This window comes from Oncorhynchus keta, chromosome 28, assembly GCF_023373465.1.
Source record: "Oncorhynchus keta strain PuntledgeMale-10-30-2019 chromosome 28, Oket_V2, whole genome shotgun sequence".
NCBI classification, from domain to species: Eukaryota; Metazoa; Chordata; class Actinopteri; order Salmoniformes; family Salmonidae; genus Oncorhynchus; species Oncorhynchus keta.
The window spans coordinates 22139824-22163971 of NC_068448.1; the positions used below are offsets into that span (position 1 = coordinate 22139824).

General features: G+C 42.7%; 1 protein-coding gene across 2 annotated transcripts in view; it reads left to right on the forward strand.

The window, feature by feature from the left end:
- Nucleotides 1-261: 261 nt before the first annotated feature.
- LOC118360842 (IQ motif and SEC7 domain-containing protein 1-like) overlaps nt 262-24148 on the forward strand; it is a 72334-nt gene continuing 48447 nt past the window's right edge. The window contains exon 1 of one of the 2 annotated variants that reach the window (XM_035740304.2): nt 262-2245. In XM_035740304.2, coding sequence (XP_035596197.2) covers nt 1764-2245 — 482 coding nt within the window. In that variant the 5' untranslated portion in view covers nt 262-1763. The remainder of the gene's footprint in view (nt 2246-24148) is intronic. The other variant, XM_035740306.2, reaches the window with a different exon arrangement.

Consider the following 24148-nt stretch of genomic DNA (forward strand, 5'->3'; position numbering starts at 1 on the left):
GGAGTTACAGCAAACCAGTAGCCTAAACTATAGGCTATAATATTAAAACCAATTTTAAAAAAGAGTTTAACGGTTGGTAAAGAGTTTAACGGCTGATAAATGCAGTTAAAAAGACAACATAAAATGTTCGTTAAATCTATCATTACAGACAATCAAATCAAAACGTTTTGGAGAAATATACATTTTAAATTGCCTAGAGTCTAGTCTACATGTCTATAACGATTGTGCAGCATACCTTGCGCGTCGCCACGGGAACGCTCCTGAGCACCACGCGCGCTCAGGACAGTTCACAGATTTGCAAGGAGTACATATCTTCGTTTATCTGTGCCACCACTAGTGCGAAGTTACCGCCTCTGTAGTTGAAAATCGTTTGCTAAATGCACTTTATTTTTATCATAGGGGATTTTAGAAATTAGCAGAGGATTATTTTATTGGTTTCCCTGAACCGTCGCGACACAGGCAAGTGGAAACTCCTTATACCGATAAAGTATGTATATTGGAGACGTGTGAACTATTTTACGTTTATATTATTTTTCAGCTAACAATTTTCTGAAAGAAACTGGACTGTCGAAAGATTTGTAGAGGACTCGATCGAGTAGGCAATTATCCGTTATGGATGCGTGACGTTGATCGCAGTGCGGTGATATTACAAGGAACACGGGCAAAGCTGTAGCCTAAAAGGCAATCTCAAGCTGTTGGATGTGGTCTGTACAGGGCAGGGGTGAGGACTTGGACCTCAACTATGAAATGAATCACTCGTCCGACGTCTTCATTTTTTCCCCCCAAAGACACATCTAGTCATGGGGTGAAGAGGATGAGGTAGAGACTGCGGGGATAGTCTATATGGGAGGGAACATGGAATTTTCTCTATTATATAATCTTTGACAAAAACTGCTTATTAGTGGGAGACCATTACAAGCCATTTTGCCTGACCCCTTTCCCCTTTCCCTTTTTAGCAGGAGAAACAGACAACGTTTAGTGATCATTAATACTTTAGGAAATAATCAATGTATTTGCACCACAACACTTGGCTGTTGAGATCATAACACATCTCGACTGAAGTTAACAAGGAGAACACAGGTTTATGACAAGTGCCACTGATGTGTATTCTCTTTATTTGACTGATCGTTTATTACACAGTAACCCTCTATGTTTGCCTCTCTATAAGAGAGAATAATATTGAATTGTCAAGATGGCTATGGTGCATTTATTGTTTCAGATTTCAACTATACCTCTCTGTCTCTTGTTTCTATACCTTGATCCATCTCTCTTTTATGGTTTGATTTTGGTTGATAATTTGGAATAATGACACCTGACGCCCAAAGCCCTGGATTTCAACCCTCCACCATCCTTCAAGATGCTGAATTTAAAGACACTAAGTATTCAGCTAACCCCAGTCAGTTGTAACACTTACTTGTTTTTCAACTTTGCACCGTTATCTTGGTTTAGCCATCTCTTATGGACCTAGAACAATTGCAGCCAACCCCATCTTGCATTGTGATATTTGATATGTAATAATTAGAGAAACTGTCGACACACTCTGTTGTGTCCCTTGACCTCTCTGAATCTCTGAAAGGCTTTTTGCGTAAAGTAGAAAGGGACAAAAACAATCTCCAAGTTCATCTTCCTCCAGCCCCCCTGTCCGTCCTCCCCTCTCCCCCCCCACTCATCAGGGCTGGTGGGGGGGTGGGATCTGGAGCTCCAGGGTCGTAGCGGCGGAGGTGGTGGTACCCTGGAGCCTCCCTGGAGCAAGGCCTCCCACCATGGAGACCAGCCCCGAGAGCCCCAACCGTGCCGTGGAGTATCTCCTAGAGCTCAACAACATAATCGAGAGCCAGGCCAAGCTCCTGGAGACACAGCGGCGGCGCATCGAGGAGCTGGAAGGTCAGCTGGACCGAGTCAGCCAGGAGAACCAGGACCTGAGGCTGGAAAGACCCACTCCTCCACGAGCCCCGGAGCTCCCCGAACAGAACCATAGCAACACCAACCACAGATCAGAGAAGCCCCCCTCCCTGCCCATCCACCCTGGCAGCAGTAGTAGAGGTAATGGCAGCACCACCAGCCCGGTCACTGCCCCACCCCCTGCGGTGGTGGTGCCCCCTGCAGGGCCGAGCCGGGAGAGACGTGCCCACACCAGGCTGACCCGGGGCATGTCCTGTGGCTCAAACCCAGCCGAGAGGGAGCAGCGGGAGAGACTGGAACACACAGACAGCTCCGATACCAACAGCTCCACCATCCGCAGAAAGTGAGTTATGCTACAATGTGTCTCTGGTTCTCTCTCGTATAATTCCCATGTTTTCTCCACAGTTTCTTTCCATGGCCCATGGAAGCATGGGTTGCTTCACTTGCTTGAAGGCTGTGGTGTTATGACCCTATTCCCTGACTGAAGTAAAACATTGTCACTAGTTGTCACTGTTTCATGCCCAAATGATTTATGCCCAAAATGTCCCCTGATAATTAATTTTGTTTGAATTCAACGAGTTGACATGCTGTTAATTTAACTGTGATCGCACAGTTATATAACTCCTCTGTGTATCTCAGTGAGTGACAGCACCATTGAGTAAAACCAGAGGGATATTTTTCCTCCTGATCACACGAGTTTGAGGGGAAGTGATGTGCTCACTGTGTAAAGACCGCAACACAGATAGGTAGCTACTGTACTGAATGGGTGAGTGTGTGACACACTGGGATTATTAGATATTGATGAATCTGCTTGGGGCTTTGTTTTAAGGATCCTGAGTGTATTTATGTGGATAGGGTTTCATTTACACAGACTGGCTATTACTGTAATACAGTTTGAGTCTTAGTTCAGTGAGTGAAATGTATAGGCACTGCACTGTGTGGGCTGTTCATGTGTTCCTCTTTCTGTGGGTGTTCCATTGTATGAGTGTGCTGATTTTGTTAGTGGGGTCGTGTGAAGGAGGGATTTTGATGCATTGTGTGTAGGAGTGAGATATGTACAGTATTGTGCAGAGGAAGGCAGTGCGTGTGTGTGTGTGTGTGTGTGTGTGTGTGTGTGTGTGTGTGTGTGTGTGTGTGTGTGTGTGTGTGTGTGTGTGTGTGTGTGTGTGTGTGTGTGTGTGTGTGTGTGTGTGTGTGTGTGTGTGTGTGTGTGTGTGTGTGTGTGTGTGTGTGTGTGTGTGTGTGTGTGTGTGTGTGTGTGGAGAAACCCTATGACATGATTATGTTCTGCTTTTTGCCTGTCAGAGAAATATAGCTGGACGCCCACGTCTGCTCAGAAATACACTTTTGTTATGTCTTGTGGGTTTCATAACCACATCTTTATAACAATTAAATAATAATGAGAAGGGAGACAGGAATTAGCTCAACCATTTATCTGAACAAACACTTCTCAATGTACAACTCCCATGATGCTCTGCGTGGGTTTCATACACCACATCTCGTCCCCACCTAAAAGCAAGTCCAAGCGTCTTGGTGCCCACCTATCACTCGTAGGGTAATGGCGGTCAACCTGACTCTCAATAACAGTAGCTAGATTTCCATCCAATTTGTGGCAGATTTTCACACAAATATTATAAAACCCACGTAAAAACGAAATTTCCCACCAGTGATGTTTCCATCAAATTGACTCAAAAAAAGCTGTACGTGATGATGCAGTGCACATAAAAATGTTTTTTTTTGTGGTTAAATTTCCATGTACCGAATAAAAAATACACTCTGGTTTTCTTACAAAAAATGTTATGTTATGTAGCGAGTGTTCCCACTCTGATATTGGCACGTGTGCTCTAGCCAACAACTCGCAGATACAGTGTGCATAGGCCAGCCTACATGATAAGATTATAATGGACAAAAGAGCAAGATTATTTTTATTTGTCAAATGGCAGCCAATCATCGATGATCATGTCACCAGAATAAGAACCTCGATATTTATTGGAAAGGAGCATCAATTGAGCTCATCACCTTGCACTTTCACCACCCTCTGAAGATCAACATCATTTATTTAATCTGTAGCCAACTAGGCATAGTGGGAGGATCACACAACATGTTATCGCGTAAGGTGTGACTCCAAGTTTATTTCAATATGATGGTTATTATATCAATATTTGCGCATAAAAGCATTTCCACTGACATTTCTCACAAAATACATTTTACCAACACAAAATATCCTCCTTGTCTAGCGTATTTTGTTTTGTCGACATTTGGAAAAGCCTGATGGAAAGTTTCATGACATTTTTTATTCAACATGTACTTTACTCGCATGAAATGGTTGGATGGAAACCTGGTTACTGTCTTTAGACTGTAGCCTGTGTTACAGTCTCATCACACACTTGTATGGGTGTGCCTGAGTCAGTGTCCTGAGAATGTGACTTTGAGCCCTTAGGTGATGCCTGCTTGGTCAGAGTGTCACCCAGTAACAGTTCTGGGCCACTCACGACTGGTGATTCTATCGGTGTTGATTTACGCACCAGTAACTGATCTATGTGCCTTTTCCAGATGACATCCTCAGCAGTCTAGACAATGTAGGACACAAGACCAGTCTGAGCAATGACTGCAGCAGGAACCTACTTTGGTCATTTGAGGTAGATCCTAGCTACGACAGTTTCTCCAGGATTGAAAACTCTGCTCTTTGCTCTCAGTACACAACATTCGATTTAACCTTCCTGTTGACATCGCACTCCTTTGCGTTCAGAGGTTTGAGTAGGTCAAAGCTTGTGCATAGCTCTCTCTTCATGAGTAGCGATGCAAGCAATGCTTTGGTGGTTGCATGAAGCTTGTTCCTATAGGGTAGAAGGAAGCTGTGTAAGCATTGGTCAGTTGTCGCCTACAAGATGGAGTAACAAGCTGAACTGACTTCTCCAAGATTCTCGATTGTCTTCTCAGCAGTAGTAGACCTCATGATGGCAATCTCTGGCCACTTGCTATGAGCATCCACGACCACAAGAAAGATTATGTCTTCAAATGGACCTGCGAAGTCGACGTGTATGTGTTGTCATGCCTGCTCCAGGCCAATCTCACAGACGAAGAGGTGCAAGTTGCAGTACGTTGAGAACCTTCTGATTTGAGGAACATGTCTCTCCTCAATGCTTCCATCCAACCCAGGCCACCAGAAGTAGCTTCGTGTGATTTCCTTAATGCAAACCATTCCACAATGCTCTGAGTGTAGCTGTTGCAACACTGGTGTCCTCAGCTAAGGCAGAATGATTACTCTCCTCCCCCATAGCAGACAACTAGACAACCCAGTGGCTCTATCTTTGATGATGATGTCCATCACTTCAGATAACATCAGGTTGTTTCTGGTGTTTTTTCTGCACTTGTGTTGAAGGGACTGGTGCGTTTTCCACTTGTCTGAAGTAGAAGATGTCCACCAGGCATGACTCATGCTTGACCCACAGGTAGTGGTAACCTGGAAAGTCCACCTGCATTGCAGTGCAGTTCTGACTTGGGGTACTTGATGTCGTATATGCGGTCCAAATGTGCTCGTCAGCGAATGATGAGCTGTAAGAAGGGTGAACTTCCTCCCATACAGATACTAGTGAAAAATACTCACTCAAAATATGATGCCTGGGGCTTCTCGTTATATCTGTGTGTAGTTACTTTCTGCTTTGTTCAATGTCCTTGATGCGAAAGCGATCGGCTACTCTTTACCTGAAGGCATTGTTGTGTGATATGACATGCTATTTTATAAAATAATTTCTCCGTAATTAATATTACCTGATTGAGCTAATCATGTAAATGTAATTAACTAGAGAGTCGGGGCACCACAAAATAATATTTATAGAGCTATTATGTTCCGAATAAACTCTTAAAGACCTAGTAATATTTTACATCAATAGCAGTCAATATTAATCGTCACCTTAATTCAGTCTCATCTGAAAGTTGAAAATTCTTGGTTATCTGCACGAACCCTGGCTAACAAGTTGAATCAGCAATACAAAATTGGGTTAAATTATTTATTTACTAAATACCAAAATAATCACACAGATTTACATATACAAAGAATTAATTATACCTTGATTACAAATTACGTCATAAAGGAAAACATCCCTAGCGGGAGGAACAGATATGACAGCTGGTTACACAAAAGAAAAGGACTGGGTTTGAGAGAAAGAGCGACTGAGGACCAAATGAAGACTGAGGACCAAAGGAAGAAGCTGTGCTATCGTAAATACAGTATTTTATGCATTCTAAATTACCGCCCATTTGGAAAAGGAAAATGCAATAAATATTTACTCTGAGCTGCGCTTCGCTAGGTTGGTGGTAGATGGAAGGCCGTGTTGCCAAACCGAGTCCTTTGTCCTTTGTCTCTGGTGGTCAATTGGATACGTTATAGTAACGTTGTTGTGTGATAGACGGGATACTCTGTCTGTTCCTTCCTAACTCTCGTTTGCAGCTGCTGTTGCTAACTCAATGGCTAGGAGGTATCACTTCTGTAGTGAATAAGGGTTCAAAGTTCATACCATTTGCAACCAAAGCTCACACTGATGTTAGCTTCGTTCTGTAGTTATTATCTGAACCATTCTGACATCGGACCGTCATCCTCACATCCTTGGAACAGGAGGTTACATTTTTGTCAAGGGCTTATATAGTGGAGGGAGAAAAGGGGTGTGTTTCATAGTTTGCAATCTATGTATCTTCACGTGGGCAGGCCACTGAGTCGGGCCTAATTCACTCATGAAAACCCAATTCTCACATTTTAGAAACTAAAATCACATTTCATCCCATCACAAATAATTTCATATTCAAACATTTAAATTGAACAACAATTCCATGTGAATCCAACAACTCTGATGTGTAGACTTTACACTGTAGAGTTTGTCATTTTATCATTGATGAGAATGTCTCAGATGACAACCGAACTGACATCAAGGGTTTTGCAAATGTAACATCAGTAGGGTAGAGAGAGGAAAAAGGGGGGAAGAGGTATTTATAACTTTCATAAACCAACCCCAGGCCAACGTCATGACAGCATGATATAGGACACTACTGCTCCCACACTGTTTGTTGCATGTGTTGCACTCCGAAGCTTTACGTTCGTTGTGTTGTTTATTGTTTTTTTGGTGGAACGTGCAATAAAGAAAACGTAAGCCTACCACGCTGCACCTTGGTCCGGTCATTCCACCACTAACGACGGACATGGACCAAGGGTTTAGACCTGAGCCAACTCCCCGTGCTTACCGTGGGGAGCATGTGATCGGTCAGGCACCGTGTTGTGCAGTGATGCGCACTGGGTCCCCAGTGAGCATTCACAGGCCAGTGCGCACTGTGCCAGCGCCCCACATTTGCCGGGCGGAAGTGGGCATCAGGCCAGGACGGGTTGTGCCACCTCAACGCTCGAGACCTCCAGTGCGCCTCCACGGCCCAGTGTATCCGGTGCCTGCTCCACGCACCAAGCTTCCAGTGTGTCTCCCCAGTCCGGTGAGACCTGTTCCGGTTCCACGTACCAGGCCTCCAGTATGTTTGCCCAGCCTGGTAAGGCCTGTGGCAGCTCCACGCACCAGGCTTCCAGTACGTCTCCTCAGTCCAGTGATGATCCATGGCACGAAGCCTGCAGTGATGATCCAGGGAAAGGAGCCTCCAACGACAGCCCCCAGTCCGGAGCCTGCAGCGACGGTCCCCAGACCGGAGCCTCCAGCGATGGTCCACAGTCCGGTGCCTGCAGCGATGGTCCACAGTCCGGTGCCTGCAGCGACGGTCCCCAGTCCAGAGTCTCCAGCGACGGTCCGCAGTCCGGAGTCTCCAGCGACGGTCCCCAGTCCGGTGCCTGCAGCGACGGTCCCCAGTCCAGAGTCTCCAGCGACGGTCCGCAGTCCGGAGTCTCCAGCGACGGTCCGCAGTCCGGAGTCTCCAGCGACGGTCCCCAGTCCGGTGCCTGCAGCGACGGTCCCCAGTCCGGAGCCTCCAGCGACGGTCCACAGTCCGGTGCCTGCAGCGACGGTCCCCAGTCCGGAGTCTCCAGCGACGGTCCGCAGTCCGGAGTCTCCAGCGACGGTCCGCAGTCCGGAGTCTCCAGCGACGGTCCGCAGTCCGGAGTCTCCAGCGACGGTCCCCAGTCCGGAGCCGGCAGCGACGGTCCCCATTCCAGAGTCTCCAGCGACGGTCCGCAGTCCGGAGTCTCCAGCGACGGTCCGCAGTCCGGAGTCTCCAGCGACGGTCCGCAGTCCGGAGTCTCCAGCGACGGTCCCCAGTCCGGAGTCTCCAGCGACGGTCCGCAGTCCGGAGTCTCCAGCGACGGTCCGCAGTCCGAAGCCTCCGGCGATGGGGTACTGTCACGCCCTGACCTTAGAGAGCCTTTTTATTTCTCTATTTGGTTAGGTCAGGGTGTGATTTGGGTGGGCATTCTATGTTTCCTGTTTCTTTGTTTTTGGACGGGTGTTGTTCCCAATCAGAGGCAGCTGTCTATTGTTGTCTCTGATTGGGGATCATACTTAGACATTTAGGTTGTGGGATCTTTTCTTTGTTTGTTGCATGTGTTGCACTCCGAAGCTTTACGTTCGTTGTATTGTTTATTGTTTTTTTGGTGGAACATTTAATAAAGAAAATGTACGCTGCACCTTGGTCTGGTCATTCTACCACTAACGACGGACGTAACACACACCATAGCAACTAGCATCACAAACTAGTTGGGTGGGCAATGACAGGTCCAACTGCGTCAGTGCCTCAGATATCAGGAGTGTTTCCTTGGTTTTCAGAAACGCTTCCTTGCATTGTCCTGTCCATTTCCATGTTTTGTCCTGACAAAGCAACTGATTCAGCAGCTTCAGCTTTGTTGCTAACCTCAGCATAAAGCGTCCATAGTAATTCAGTAACCCCAGGAAAGAACGCAGTTGGCTGACGTTCTGTGGCACTGGGGCATCCAAGAGAGTCTTGACCTTGAAGGCATGTAGCATCGAGCACTTCTGATTCCAAACGGTAGATGACAGTACCTGAAGACCCTCTTCTGTATCACAATGTTTTTTAGTTTTTTTATTTCACCTTTATTTAACCAGGTAGGCTAGTTGAGAACATATTTATTTAACCAGGTAGGCTAGTTGAGAACATCTTTATTTAACCAGGTAGGCTAGTTGAGAACATCTTTATTTAACCATGTAGGCTAGTTGAGAACATATTTATTTAACCAGGTAGGCTAGTTGAGAACATCTTTATTTAACCAGGTAGGCTAGTTGAGAACATATTTATTTAACCAGGTAGGCTAGTTGAGAACATCTTTATTTAACCAGGTAGGCTAGTTGAGAACATATTTATTTAACCAGGTAGGCTAGTTGAGAACATATTTATTTAACCAGGTAGGCTAGTTGAGAACATATTTATTTAACCAGGTAGGCTAGTTGAGAACATATTTATTTAACCAGGTAGGCTAGTTGAGAACATATTTATTTAACCAGGTAGGCTAGTTGAGAACATATTTATTTAACCAGGTAGGCTAGTTGAGAACATCTTTATTTAACCAGGTAGGCTAGTTGAGAACATCTTTATTTAACCAGGTAGGCTAGTTGAGAACATCTTTATTTAACCAGGTAGGCTAGTTGAGAACATCTTTATTTAACCAGGTAGGCTAGTTGAGAACATATTTATTTAACCAGGTAGGCTAGTTGAGAACATATTTATTTAACCAGGTAGGCTAGTTGAGAACATCTTTATTTAACCAGGTAGGCTAGTTGAGAACATCTTTATTTAACCAGGTAGGCTAGTTGAGAACAAGTTCTCCTTTGCAACTGCGACCTGGCCAAGATAAAGCATAGCAGTGTGAACAGACAACACAGAGTTACACATGGAGTAAACAATTAACAAGTCAATAACACAGTAGGAAAAAAGAGTCTATATACATTGTGTGCAAAAGGCATGAGGAGGTAGGTGAGTAATTACAATTTTGCAGATTAACACTGGAGTGATAAATGATCAGATGGTCATGTACAGGTAGAGATATTGGTTTGCAAAAGAGCAGAAAAGTAAATAAATATAAACAGTATGGGGATGAGGTAGGTAAAATTGGGTGGGCTATTTACCGATAGACTATGTACAGCTGCAGCGATCGGTTAGCTGCTCAGATAGTAGATGTTTGAAGTTGGTGAGGGAGATAAAAGTCTCCAACTTCAGCGATTTTTGCAATTCGTTCCAGTCACAGGCAGCAGAGAACTGGAACGAAAGGCGGCCAAATGAGGTGTTGGCTTTAGGGATGATCAGTGAGATACACCTGCTGGAGCACGTGCTACGGGTGGGTGTTGCCATTGTTCAGCATCTCCTTTGACTTTTCATCCACATGCATCTGCAGGTAGGGTTGGCAGAGGTTGATTTTGCTGAATTTTGACCTTCAGCAAAACCTGCGAAAAGGTGTGTGGTAACGGTTCACTGTGACTTTAAAGTCTCCACATTTACTGATTCCACCATCCTTCTTAAGGACTGGTACTATGGGTGTTATCCATTCACTCACACTGACAGGCTCCAGTACTTTGTGCTTAACTAAAGCGTCCAAGTCAGCCTCAACTTTTGGTCTGATAGCACAAGGTATGGGTTGTGCTTTCAGAAACTTTGGTTTGCTGTCTGGTTTCATGCTAAGCTTCACTGTAATATATTTCATGCTACCCAGCTTTCCATTAAAGACTTCTCCATGTTTCTTTAAGATGGCGGGTAGGCCTGTGTCTCCATGTGTCATTCTACGAACTGATGGCCAGTCTAGTGGGATTTTCTTCTGCCATGAACATCACAGCGGATAGTTTCCTTACATGACATAGAGTGGCAGCTTGTCAGTTTGTCTGTTTAACTGAACTGTGACCTCAGTGAGGTCTATTACAGCGACAGATTCACCTGTGTAAGTCTTTAACATGATGTGTGCTAGCTGAAGTGGAAGGTGTTTCAGTGTCTTTTTGTAGACTGTGTCTGACACATCTCCATATGCACCGGCTACCCATTTAGTAAGAGAGAGACATAGTAGCCGTGCGGCCCCACAGCAACAGTCAGAATATTCCGTGTGACTTCCTCGTCTGATGAGTCACTCACCTCTCTGTTCTCTTTCTCAAAAGCGTGAACATGTCTCTGACGTTTTCTCTGAGCTCTTTTTGTTTCTGCAGGCTTGTTCAAGGTGGCCCTTTTTACCACTGGCTCAGCAATCCATGTCCTTACACCAACATGTAGACAGACGCCTGAAGACCCGCTTGGCCACAGCGGAAGCATGTGCCTTGATTTCCCTTTCTCTGATTTTCAATTGCAAATCTGTGCACTTTCCCTGATGAACTAAACTGCTGAGCCTCATTGGCAGCTAGTTCCATGGACACACTGACTTCAATGGCCCTTGCCAAGTAGGCTACCGGGCTACTTGGAAAAAGCCATGGGATTGTTTTTTAATACCGTCAAAACAATTTCTTTTAAGTTTTTCAATAAATGTGAATATTTGTAGCTACTTTTTAAGTTAATAAGTTAGGAGATAAATCAGATTGTGTTCTTCATTTCACCTGTCACATTATTTTACATTATGAAGCTTACCGTAGTTCCCCAGAACAGTTGAGCCAGTCATGTGTTTGTTTTAAATAGCACAATGGGGGAGTCTCTGTTGCGCGGCGCACATGAGGTGATGAAGTTATGTTTGCCATCAGATATCTTAGAATGGCTTTCTGCCAGAAGTCAAAGAGCTCTGGATGAGTTATCTGTACTGTACAGTTTCCATTTTTCCCTGTGCTTCCTACTAGTTTTTTTCTTCTCTGTTCTTCTCCCATCTGCTCCATGTACACATTCTGCTCTTCCTTCTGAAAAGAATGCATCACAACTTTGTTAATTTGCACAATTTCTCTTGTTCACATTAACTTGTAAATATCCACACTCACCAAAAATGTCATTCGGTAACTACTAGCTATGCTTGTATAACTGAGGTGGATTTGCCAGCATCGTTAGCATTTAGTTATCAGCGTCTATGTGATTTCGCTATTAGTTTGTGCTAATTTTGTTAGAATTCTTGTGTTTTTAGCGCCCCCTTATGTGCTATGCTGGTAATACCATAAATCCCGGAATGAGAGAAGGACAGTATGACGATATGAAAATCTGGATACCGCCTAAGCCTATTGCCAAGATCAGATTACTTTCAGTCAGTTGTATATTTTGTGTAGCTTCACTCCGTAGCATTCAGTACATCATTAAACTTAAAGTACTCTGATAGTTTATTTAATGCAGCAGCAAACATTGTCACTGATTCTCCCTCTTCCTGATTTATCCTGTGGAATCTAAACCTTTCAGCAATAACTAGTGGTTTTGGTGAAAAGTGTCCTTTCAGTATTTTCACAATATCCCTGGCCTGTCTGGCTGTAGCAGGCTGCATAGTAAATTAAATTAAATGTCTTTGGCCCCACTTGCCACTGCTATCAATTAGCATGTGCAATTAGCCATGGAAGATAACAGTTTTAAACATTAAAAAACAACTTCTTTCAGACAGAATATTTACAGTAGGTTCAGACTTACTTTTCGCCAATCTTTTATGTCTCGTGGTTTCATAAGCCCGCCTATATAACAATTCAATAATGATGAGACGGGAATTAGCCTGAACGTGCGTATCTCAATGTACAACTCCCATGATGCTCGGCATCACAACCACAATACACCATAACTTTTCTGTATTTTTCTCTGAGTGAAGGTTAGGTTAGTTTTGAGTGAAGTAGATCAGCCCTTTACTGGCCAAGTCAAGCTGAAGTGAAAGTCTGGAACTCATCTCAGTTTTACTTCCACACACAGATTTTAATGTTTGGTCTAATATGTTTTGGTACTAGGTCTATTATCTAAGCTGTTTGACTAGAGGCAGATCCCTGTGAAAATACTGTTGTATTCTAACATATGACCAAAAAGCTAGTTGCATCATACAGCATGTGTTATGAAGCTATAATAACATCAGAAAAATCATCATCTAATTTCTCATTTTGGTGGACTACGACATAATTCCTTCATCGTGTCATGACTTGATCTTTATTTGTTCTCAGTCCCTCATCAAATTGATTCAGACTCTTGACTAGACTAAATTCCCTATTGATCAGGAACGTCTCCCATAGTCTCAGTCTATTCTTCCGTTCCTTCCTCTGTGTCCCCCTGCCTCCATCCCGTGGGATGACTTAGTCATTAGATAGAAACACATATTAGTTATTTATGTGGGTGTTATGTGAATGTAGGACAGTTTGCTGATTCTCCTGTTAATGGTAGTGTTGGTTGTGACACATTAGCTACTTGGTTTAGGTGTTTATCTAATAGCTACTGTTCTTCAATTCAAGTGCCACATTTACAGTAGTAAATAATTGTGATTTATTTTAGGTTTGCCTATATGTAGATCTCTGTCCTGATCTTGTCCTCAAAACCTTACCAAACTCTCACCTGTCAGCTCGTTCTTAGGCTACTGGTGAGGCCTGTCATCTGTCAACAACAACACACTAATAATCACAATATTTACTTCTTCCATATTCAGGTCACCCTCTGCCATCTAGATATGGTTCAGATCAAAGCGTGAAAGAGAGACAGAGGGAGGAGGGATATAGAGTGGAAGGGAGGGAGATAGAGTAGAGAGGATGGGGAAGAGAGAGAGAGCGACCCCAACTCAGCATGCTTCGTTCTAAAAGAGAAACCGTGGAACACACACACTGGTTCACCATCTGTTATCAGGGAGGTAGAGGGAGATCAATGGAGGGAGAGAGAAAGAAAGAGAGAGAACAAGCGAGAGAGAGGTAGCGAGCTAGAGAAATGGAGGAGGCAGGGAGAGGGCAGGGCAGAGGAACTAGGTTTAGAGATAAGGTATTTATGGCCTCTTAGTGAAGGTTCTTCCAAAAAACTCAACATTGCCCATGTGACTGTCCTGTCCTCCTGCTCTGAGTTATAGGGCTGTGATGTACAGTAGAATGGCCTGACTTAGAGTATGATAACCGTGTCACTTCTGCTTCTGAACCACAGCAACAACAGCACAAACTAGCCCATCTCCTCTTCCAGCGGCTATGCGGAGAAGCCCAAACAGCTCTCCCATATTTCGTCCCATATTCCACTCCCTCTGGCACCTTAATGGGAAGATGAACAATGTGAGTCACAGGTCCTCAGGTTACTGAATCTGACAGAGATACAGGGGTCAGGAGTCAGTCTGGAGCCATGTCAGTGGCTGTGTGCCTAATGGTCCTATTGGTTGTGGTCAAAGTGGTGCACAAGTGAATAGAGTGCTGTTTGGGTGTATTCTGTCATGTGTGCATTTCTGCATGCTTGTGCAAATGTTTGGAAGTGTCTGGCTATGTGTGAAACAGAGATGGAGACTCACACAGAGGGAGTGTGAGAGATTAATTAGTGTGACCTGAGTTCAATTACTCCTGGCCAAGGGGCGGTGATTACTGCTGTGTGTGTGTGTGTGTGTGTGTGTGTGTGTGTGTGTGTGTGTGTGTGTGTGTGTGTGTGTGTGTGTGTGTGTGTGTGTGTGTGTGTGTGTGTGTGTGTGTGTGTGTGTGTGTGTGTGTGTGTGTGTGTGTGTGTGTGTGTGTGTGTGTTTGTGTGTGTGTGTGTGTGTGTGTATGATCTCCTGGGATGTCCAATATTAGACAGTAGGCATCCCAGGCATCTTATGGCCATCATGGAATCTTTTTAATGGGATGATATGACAGTTCTCCCCATGCTGAAATATTCCACCAGGTAGCAAGTACTATAACGTTGATCATGGCTTGCAAAATGGCTTGCTCATAACATTTCCCTGTAGAGAAGGAACGTAGGAAACTTAAGGTGTTTAGGACGGCCGGTTAGAGTTGCTGAGTATTGCTGATGTGCTGAAGAAAAGAAATAAGTTGAGTTATCTCTCTCTCTCTCTCTCTCTCTCTCTCTCTCTCTCTCTCTCTCTCTCTCTCTCTCTCTCTCTCTCTCTCTCTTGAGGGCACTACATGTGGATATTTCCTCTGCTTTGTAGGCTGACATTTATTCTGTTTTGAAATGCAGGGGATGGTAATGGCTTTTGTTGCAGAGGAAGATAATTCTGTTGAATCACTCACATACTTGCTCTCTCTCTCTTTCTTTCTCTCTCTCTCTCTCTCTCTCTCTCTCTCTCTCTCTCTCTCTCTCTCTCTCTCTCTCTTTCTCCCCCTCACTGTTTCTGTTTCCCTCTGCTGCAGATATGACTCAGAGGAGCTGCAGAAATGACTTTTGTATTCCCTTCCTCCATCACTCACTTCCTCTTTTCTCCTCCATCACCATCTGGTTTACCCTTTCTCCTTTTTTAGTCTGAAGAAATGATAGATGTCGATGAAAGTCGTCTGTGATTACATACAGTACTAGTCAAATGTTTGGACACACCTACTCATTCAAGGGTTTTTCTTTATTTGTACTATTTTCTACATTGTAGAATAATAGTGAAGAGATCAGAACTAAGAAATATCACACATGGAATCATGTAGTACCCAAAAAAGTGTTAAACAAATCAAAACATATTTTATATTTGAGATTCTTCAAAGTAGCCACCCTTTTACTTGATGACAGCTTTGCAAACTCTTGTCATTCTCTTAGCCAGCTTCATGAGGTAGTCACCTCGAATACATTTCAATTAACAGGTGTGCCTTGTTAAAAGTTAATTTGTCGCATTTGAGCCAATTGTGTTGTGACAAGGTAGGGGTAGTATACAGAAGACAGCCCTATTTGATAAAATACCAAGTCCATATTTAAAGCTTCACCTGGAATGCTTTTCCAACAGTCTTGAAGGAGTTCCCACATATGCTGAGCACTTGTTGGTTTCCCTTCACCCTGCAGTCCAACTCATCCCAAACCATCTCAATTGGATTGAGGTCGGGTGATTGTGGAGGGCAGGTCATCTGATGCAGCACTCCATCACTCTCCTTCTTTGTCAAATAATCCTTACACAGCCTGGAGGTGTGTTGGGTCATTGTCCTGTTGAAAAACAAATGATAGTCCCATTAAGCATAAACCAGATGGGATGGTGTATCGCTGCAGAATTATGTGGTAGTCATACTGGTTAAGTGTGCCTTGAATTCTAAATAAATCACAGACAGTGTCACCAGCAAAGAACCCCCACAGCATCACACCTCCTCCTCCATGCTTTACGTTGGGAACTAGACATGCAGAGATCATCTGTTCAACTACTTTACATCTCACAAAGACACAGTGGTTACTACATGATTCCATATGTGTTATTTCATAGTTTTGATGTCATCATTATTATTCTACCATGTAGAAAATAGTAAAAACGAAAGAAAACACTTGAATGAGTAGGTGTGTCCAAACTTTTGACTGGTACTGTAATTGATTTGATTCTCTGACAGAAGCCACTCAAGTCTCTATAACAGTGAAGTACATGCACATTACTAATGCGCGGGTTGACTCAGTTGACTCATTACCCGCAGTCCCCACAGATATCCGCGGTGCGGCCGGGATTAGGGTCATTAAATATTGGGTAGATGAATGGTGTGTGGGTTGGATATAGACAAAACAACACCTTAAAAAAGGTGAAATCAAATTTACATAATATAAAAATCTGTATGTTAAGCTCGAGAAATCCATTGTTTCACATGGGCTGCATTCCAATCCGCCAATATCGCCCTTCCGCATCTGTGGTGAAAGGTGGCAGAGTGGTGTTTGTCAGACCATGAGACATCCCGGAAATCGGTTTGGCCTACAAATTATTCTGACCACTCCTTTGAAAGATGAGACTCTCCATTTTGCTCTATGACCCCCACATTTTCAAAAAACGAATCTAAAGCTTCCTGGTACGTTGCCTGTTTAACAAAAAAATAAAGTATATGTGGAGATAGTTTAGTACCTACAATAAGAGGATAAATACATGTCAAAAGTTTTTTTAATTGTTTCCTGATCTTCAGAGAAAACTTCATTTAGATTTTGTTTTGTGGTTATCTGTTGTTCCATGTAGTGAATCTGTTCGTTAATGTGTTTGGCTAATAGCAGTAATGTCAAAATCAATGTTTCATCAAATCATTTTTTAATATATTTTTTTTGATAACTTAAGGGGTCTTGAAATTCAAAATCAAATAGCTAAATGATCTTTGGTATGACCGTCTTAAAACAATTCCATATGTTACCTTGGAATGTTTGGGAAAGATTTGGTGAAGTGGTGATAGAGGATGATGGCAGTAATGTGTGATGATTGTGAGGCGCTGTACAAATTCAACAGTCACAAGACGGGGACTTCAAATAGGCCTATGACACATGAAGGGAACTGTAGCCTATACTGTTCAGATGGGTTAAATGAAAACTGAAGTCTGGACACTGACTGTAGGTCTATAACCTCTTGTATAGCCTTAATATTAACTCCTGCAGAATTAAGCATTTCTTGCAATAAAATGACACACCAAATGTAGGAAACATTTTTACTCGGGAACAGGAGTATAGAAATGTGATTTATTTATTTCAGCATCTTGAGAGAATGCGAATGCGCAGTTAGATACTGTCTGTAAAGGTGCTATCTTTATCAGCATTATAAAAGCTGATATTAACCTAAATATGCATCCAAGCCGAACTGAAATCTTATCAGAAACACGTTGGGTTGTTTTCACAGCTCTCTATTTCCTTACAGCCGGTCAAACTGATGTCATTTAGAAATGTTGCACCTAAAATCGGTCCCGTTTCTCTTTTTGTTATTTCATTTTCTCCCTGGTCCCTAAACGTCTTTGCTCTGCCAAAGAAGCAGAGATGACAGAGAAGTTTACGGATGTCAACTAGATTGAAGCCTTCAATCAATCGATTTATGAAATGATTCTGTTGAGCAGGGGTTTATTTAGTCTTCTAGGGCAACATATAATGACAGAGAAGGTACATGTATTTAACCCTGGGGCGGCAGGGTAGCCTAGTGGTCAGTTCAAACCCCTGAGCTGACAAGGTACAAATCTGTCGTTCTGCCCCTGAACAGGCAGTTAACCCTAGGCCGTCATTGAAAATAAGAATTTGTTCTTAACTGACTTGCCTAGTTAAATAAAGGTTATAAAAATAACATTAAAATTATAGACAAGTTGACTAACAAGTAGCCTACCAAAATGTTGGCAATTATAAGCAGAAACATATCGAAATCAGACAAAAGAAAATCTGCACTCCCTGTCAAAAAATGGTTCCGCCGTCTCTGACTGTAACCTACAGCACATTTCCTATATTAGCGGGATCGGGTCAGGTGCGGGCCTTAGATTCTTACTTTATCACATAAAGTCTAGTCAGACGGTTGTGGATTGGTTATTAGCAATTGTGGCCGGATGCGGGTGAACAAACAGCTGACTCGCACACCACTAATGCACATGCTGTTCCCCTTCCCCTCTGTTGCAGTGCATTCTGACATTTGTATCTTTAAGTAGGGACTCTTACACAAAGACACTGCTGAAATAACTTTTCCTTGGGCAGATTTGTGAATATGCTTTAGCTCAACCTGCTTGACCCGTGCCAATAAAGAGCAGTATACTGTATAAGATAATAAGATCTCTCTGGACCCTCTCTAGTAAAGATGCCCTGAAGGCAGCAGCATCCTCTTCAACAAGTAGTGAAGCTCCTCCCACTACATCCTCTACGTGGAAGCACTTAGTGGTGGCGTTGTCTACATTTTACCCTACAGTCACAAAACCACTTTCCTTTGATCTTTTTGGGGATAAAATTATATTTGTAGTTATTCTTCACTGTGTATTATTCTGTTGTAGCTCTAGTAGTCACATATAAGGTTGTGCTGTAAGCCTATTGGGAACTTGGAAAAGGTGTGATAACACATAATTGAATATTGATATCAATTAATTTTAAAGTTGGTGTACACTGTCCTTGGCTTAGGTTTATAATATGTTGTAGAAACATGGTTGCTGTGGAAACTGTAAAGCGTTCCCTAAGGCCGTTCCAATGTTGTGCTTCCGTCCTCCTCCACCTTCTCTCTGCCTGCCTCCCCCAGCCTGCCTCACCTCCCACGTTCATTGGGTGGGTTGATGATGGCGTCAACCCACCCATTTGATTATTCAATTCCTCCTTTAAATGAGTGGTTGTGTACAGAAAAACAGTTGTGTCGGAGCGGTGACATAGTCAATTAGAGATGCACAGTGGTAATAAGCACATGCAGGACATTAAAATGATGACCTATGACACATTCTTTTGTTGATGCATGAGTAGGTTAACTATTGTAAAAGATGCTCTCTTGACCCCTAGAATGTGGCGGTCATTTCCATGTAAAAGGACCAATGAGCACCAACATGAGAAGTTTATAGGAGCATGTCAAATTGGGGGTGAAATGAAAGCTAAGAGTCTATATATTTGAATTAAGGCATATATACATTTTTCAACCATTTTCAATCCTAATAATTTGGAATAAGCAAAGGCTTTGATTTCTGGTGAAACAGATGGAAAAGGGGTCTGAGAAAACATCTACCAGAAAAAGTCTGAAAAGGCATTAGAAAATACATCAAAACACAATAATGTTGAAGTAGACACCTGCCAACTAATATCAACACTTAGTTTGGAGAAAATGTTCTGCCTTATGTAAGTTTAAGAAACATTGCCTTGTGCCTTGAAATTCCATTACCAAAAACCCACATATCTTTAAGATACACTACATGAGTGAACATCTCATTCCAATATGGAGATGGTCCCTCCTTTCCTGCTATAACAGCCTCCACTCTTTTGGCGAAGGCTTTCCTGGAACATTGCTGCGGGGACTTGCTTCCAATCAGGCACAAACCCATTAGTGAGGTCTGGCACAGATGTTGGGTGATTAGGCCTGGCTCGCAGTCGGCATTCCAATTCATCCCAAAGGTGTTCGATGGAGTTGAGGTCATGGCTTTGTGCAGCCAGTCAAGTTCTTCCACACCAATCTTGACAAACCATTTCTGTATGGACCTCACTTTGTGCAAAGGGGCATTGTCATGCTGAAACAGGAAAGGGCCTTCCCCAAACTGCTGCCATAAAGTTTGAAACACAGAATCGTCTATAATGTAATTGTATGCTGTAGCATTTCCCTTCACTAGCCCGAACCATGAAAAACAGCCCCAGACCATTATTCCTCCTCCATTGTACTTCACAGTTGGCACTATGCATTCGGGCAGGTACCGTTCTCCTGGCATCCACCAAACCCAGATTTGTCTGTCGGACTGCCAGATGGTGAAGGCTGATTCATCACTCCAGCAAACGCATTTCCACTGCTCCAGAGTCCAATGGCGGTGAGCTTTACACTACTCCAGCCGACGCTTGGCATTGCGCATGGTGATTTTAGGCTGCTCGGCCATGGAAACCCATTTCATGAAGCTGATGTTGCTTCCAGAGCCAGTTTGAAACATAGTATTGAGTGTTGCAACCGAGGACAGATGATTTTTACGCTCGGCGGTCCTTTTCTGTCAGCTTGTGTGGCTTATCACTTCGTGGCTGAGCCGTTGTTGCTCCTAGACCTTTCTACTAACAGCACTTACAGTTGACAGTGCAGAAATTTGATGCACTGACTTGTTGGAAAGTTGGCATCCTATGACTGTGCCACGTTGACAATCACTGAGATCTTCAGTATTTTTAATTTTTACATTTTATTTAGCTAGGCAGGTCAGTTAAGAACAAAATCTTATTTACAATTACGGCCTAGGAACAGTGGGTTAACTGCCTTGTTCAGGAGCAGAACGACAGATTTTTACCTTATCAGCTCGGGGATTCGATCTAGCAACCATCACTTTTGTGTTCCAATGGCACGTTGTGTTAGCTAATCCAAGTATATCATTTTAAAAGGCTAATTGATCATTAGGAAACCCTTTTGCAATTATGTTAGCATAGCTGAAAACTGTTGTCCTGATTAAAGAAACGATGAAACGGGCCTTCTTTAGACTAGTTGAGTATCTGGAGCACGAGATCCAGTTTTATTTTATTTTTATTTGACCTTTATTTAACTAGGCACGTCACTTAAGAACAAATTCTTATTTACAATGACGGCCTACCAGAAGGCAAAAGGCCTCCTATGAGGACTGGGGCCTGGGATTAAAAATAAAACATAAAAACAAAATAACTATAGGACAAAGCACACGTCACAACAAGAAAGACAACACAACACAACATAAAGATAGACCAAAGACAACAACATAGCAAGGCAGCAACACATTGGAACACAGCATGGTAGCAACACAACATAACAACAACATGGTAGCAACACAACATGGTAGCAGCACAAGACATGGTACAAACATTATTGGGCACAGACAACAACAGCACAAAGGGCAAGAAGGTAGAGACAACAATACATCACACAAAGCAGCCACAACTGTCAGTAAGACTGTCCATGATTGAGTCTTTGAATGAAGAGATTGAGATAAAACTGTCCAGTTTGAGTGTTTGTTACAGATCGTTCCAGTCGCTAGCTGCAGCGAACTGTAAAGAGGAGTGAACCAGGGATGTGTGTGCTTTGGGGACCTTTAACAGAATGTGACTGGCAGAGCAGGTTTTGTATGTGGAGGATGAAGGCTGCAGTAGATTTCTCAGATAGGGGGGAGTGAGGCCTAAGAGGGTTTTATAAATAAGCATCAACCAGTGGGTCTTGCGACGGGTATACAGAGATGACCAGTTTACAGAGGAGTGTAGATTGCAGTGATGTGTCCTATAAGGAGCATTGGTGGCAAACCTGATGGCTGAATGGTAAAGAACATCTAGCCGCTCGAGAGCACAATTACCTGCCGATCTATAAATTACGTCTCCATAATCTAGCAGATGGTCATCTGAATCAGATTTAGTTTGGCAGCTGGGCTGAAAGAGGAGTGATTACAATAGAGGAAACCAAGTCTAGATTTAACTTTAGCCTGCAGCTTTGATATGTGCTGAGAGAAGGACAATGCACCGTTTAGCTATACTCCCAAGTACTTGTATGAGGTGACTACCTCAACCTCTAAAACCTCAGAGGTAATAATCACACCTGTGTGGAGAGGGGCATTCTTCTTACCAAACCACATGACCTTTGTTTTGGAGGTGTTCAGAACAAGGTTAAGGGTAGAGAAAGCTTGTTGGACACTAAAAAAGCATTGTTGTAGAGCATTTAACACAAAATCTGGGGAGGGGCCAGCTGAGTATAAGACTGTATCATCTGCATAGAAATGGATGAGTATCTGGAGCTGATGCTGTTGCTCCAGATACTCAACTAGTCTATAGGCCAGTTTTATTGCTTCTTTAATCAGACAACAGTCTTCAGCTGTGCTAACATAATTGCAAAGGGTTTTCTAATGATCAATTAGTCTTTTAAAATGATAAACATGGATTAGATAACACAACGTGTCACTGAAACACAGGAGTGATGGTTGCTGATAATGGGCCTCTGTACGCTTATGTAGATATTCCATTAAAAGTCAGTCGTTTCCAGCTACAATAGTCATTTACAACATTAACAATGTCTACACTGTATTTCTGATTAATTTGATGTTATTTTAATGGACAAAAAAAATGTGCTTTTCTTTCAAAACAAGAACATTTCTAAGTGACCCCAAACTTCTGAACGGTAGTATACTTTTGAGCATGTAGTGTATTTTTAAAAAATGTCTCTCCCTCATGAGGAGGGAGATAATGAAAGTTCACAGAAGTAACAAGTAACGGTATAACTATAAATGAGTTATAGGGTTTTTACTGATATCAATTTTGTTGATTAATTATTAAGTGATTAAAACTCGAAATTCGGTTACCAACTCAGTAACTGATTTTCTTAAAAATTGGTAGTGGAATATATGCAGTTTACTTAGCTCCAATGGGAAAACATAGTTGTCACAAACCACAGTTGGGTTCACAAGTTTGGACAGCACAGTAGAGTAGAGTAAAGAAAAGTAGAGTATAGTTCAGTACAGTACACAGTAGAGCACACTAGAGTTGAGTACTCTATAATGTACTGTATTGTACTGTACTGTACTCTACTCTACTATACTCTACTGTAGTGTACTGAACTCTACTGTACTGTACTGATCTCTACTCTAATGTGCTCTAATGCACCCTACTGTACAGAACTATACTCTACTTTACTGTGCTGTACGCTACTGTACTCTACTGTAATGTACTGAACTATACTGAACTCTACTTTACTTAGCTCTACTGTGCTGTACTTTGATGTCCAAAGTTGTGAAACATAGATGTCTTTTTGACACAAAAAGGCTCTGGTCTTGTTCCACTTTGATTACTGTCTGGTAATATGGTCAAGTGTAGCAAAGAAAGACCTAGCAAAGAAGCCGCTGGCTCAAAACAGAGCAGCACGCCATGCCCTTAACTGCACACACAGAACATCGTGCATGCCAGTCTTTCCTGGTTGAGAGTTGATGAGACATTAACTGCTTCTCTTTTAGTTTTTATGATAAATATTACTGTGACAAAAATTGTGACAATTGTGACTGTGACAAAAATTCCAGATTGTTTGCATAATCAAATAACATTCAAATAACATTCAGCTCAGACACCCATACTGTGCATACCCCAGAAGACATGCCACGAGGGGTCTCTTCACAGTCCCAAGTCCAAAACGAATTCACGGGAACGCAGTTTTATACAGAACTCCCTTCCATCTCCAATTACTCAAGAAAACAGCAAAAATATATATTTTTTAGATGTATTGTTTGTATTATGTTTTTGCTGTATTGTTTGTATTATGTTTTTGCTGTATTGTTTGTATTATGTTTTTGCTGTATTGTTTGTATTATGTTTTTGCTGTATTGTTTGTATATCGTTGTACATTTGTGTTATTGTTCTTGTCGATCAGTGTATCAGAAGAGCATCTGCAGGTGGCAGGGTAGCCTAGTGGTTAGAGCGTTGGACTAGTAACCGAAAGGGTGCAAGTTCAAATCCCTGAGCTGACAAGGTACAAATCTGTCGTTCTGCACCTGAACAGGCAGATAACCCACTGTTCCTAGGCTGTCATTGAAAATAAGAATTTGTTCTTAACTGACTTGCCTAGTTAAATAAAGGTAAAAATGTGTATCTAAACAAACAAATATACCAACTTTGGTCTTGCTTTGGGGCAGACCTCATTTGGAAATGTTAGTGCTGAAACAAGGTTCAGCATCATTGACTGACTGAGGACATTATATCTGCATTATTACTATACTGATCTGTCCATACATTATATCTATAGTTGTTTAGTTGACATGTCTTGATCCTGGCTTAATCAGCTGTCCTTTAGCCACTAGCCATTGTGGCTTGCTTAACTATTAATTGATTCAGTGCCTTTGACATTCAGATGTAGATAAGTGTTAGTTTGACGACAGGACACGGATGAAACACATAC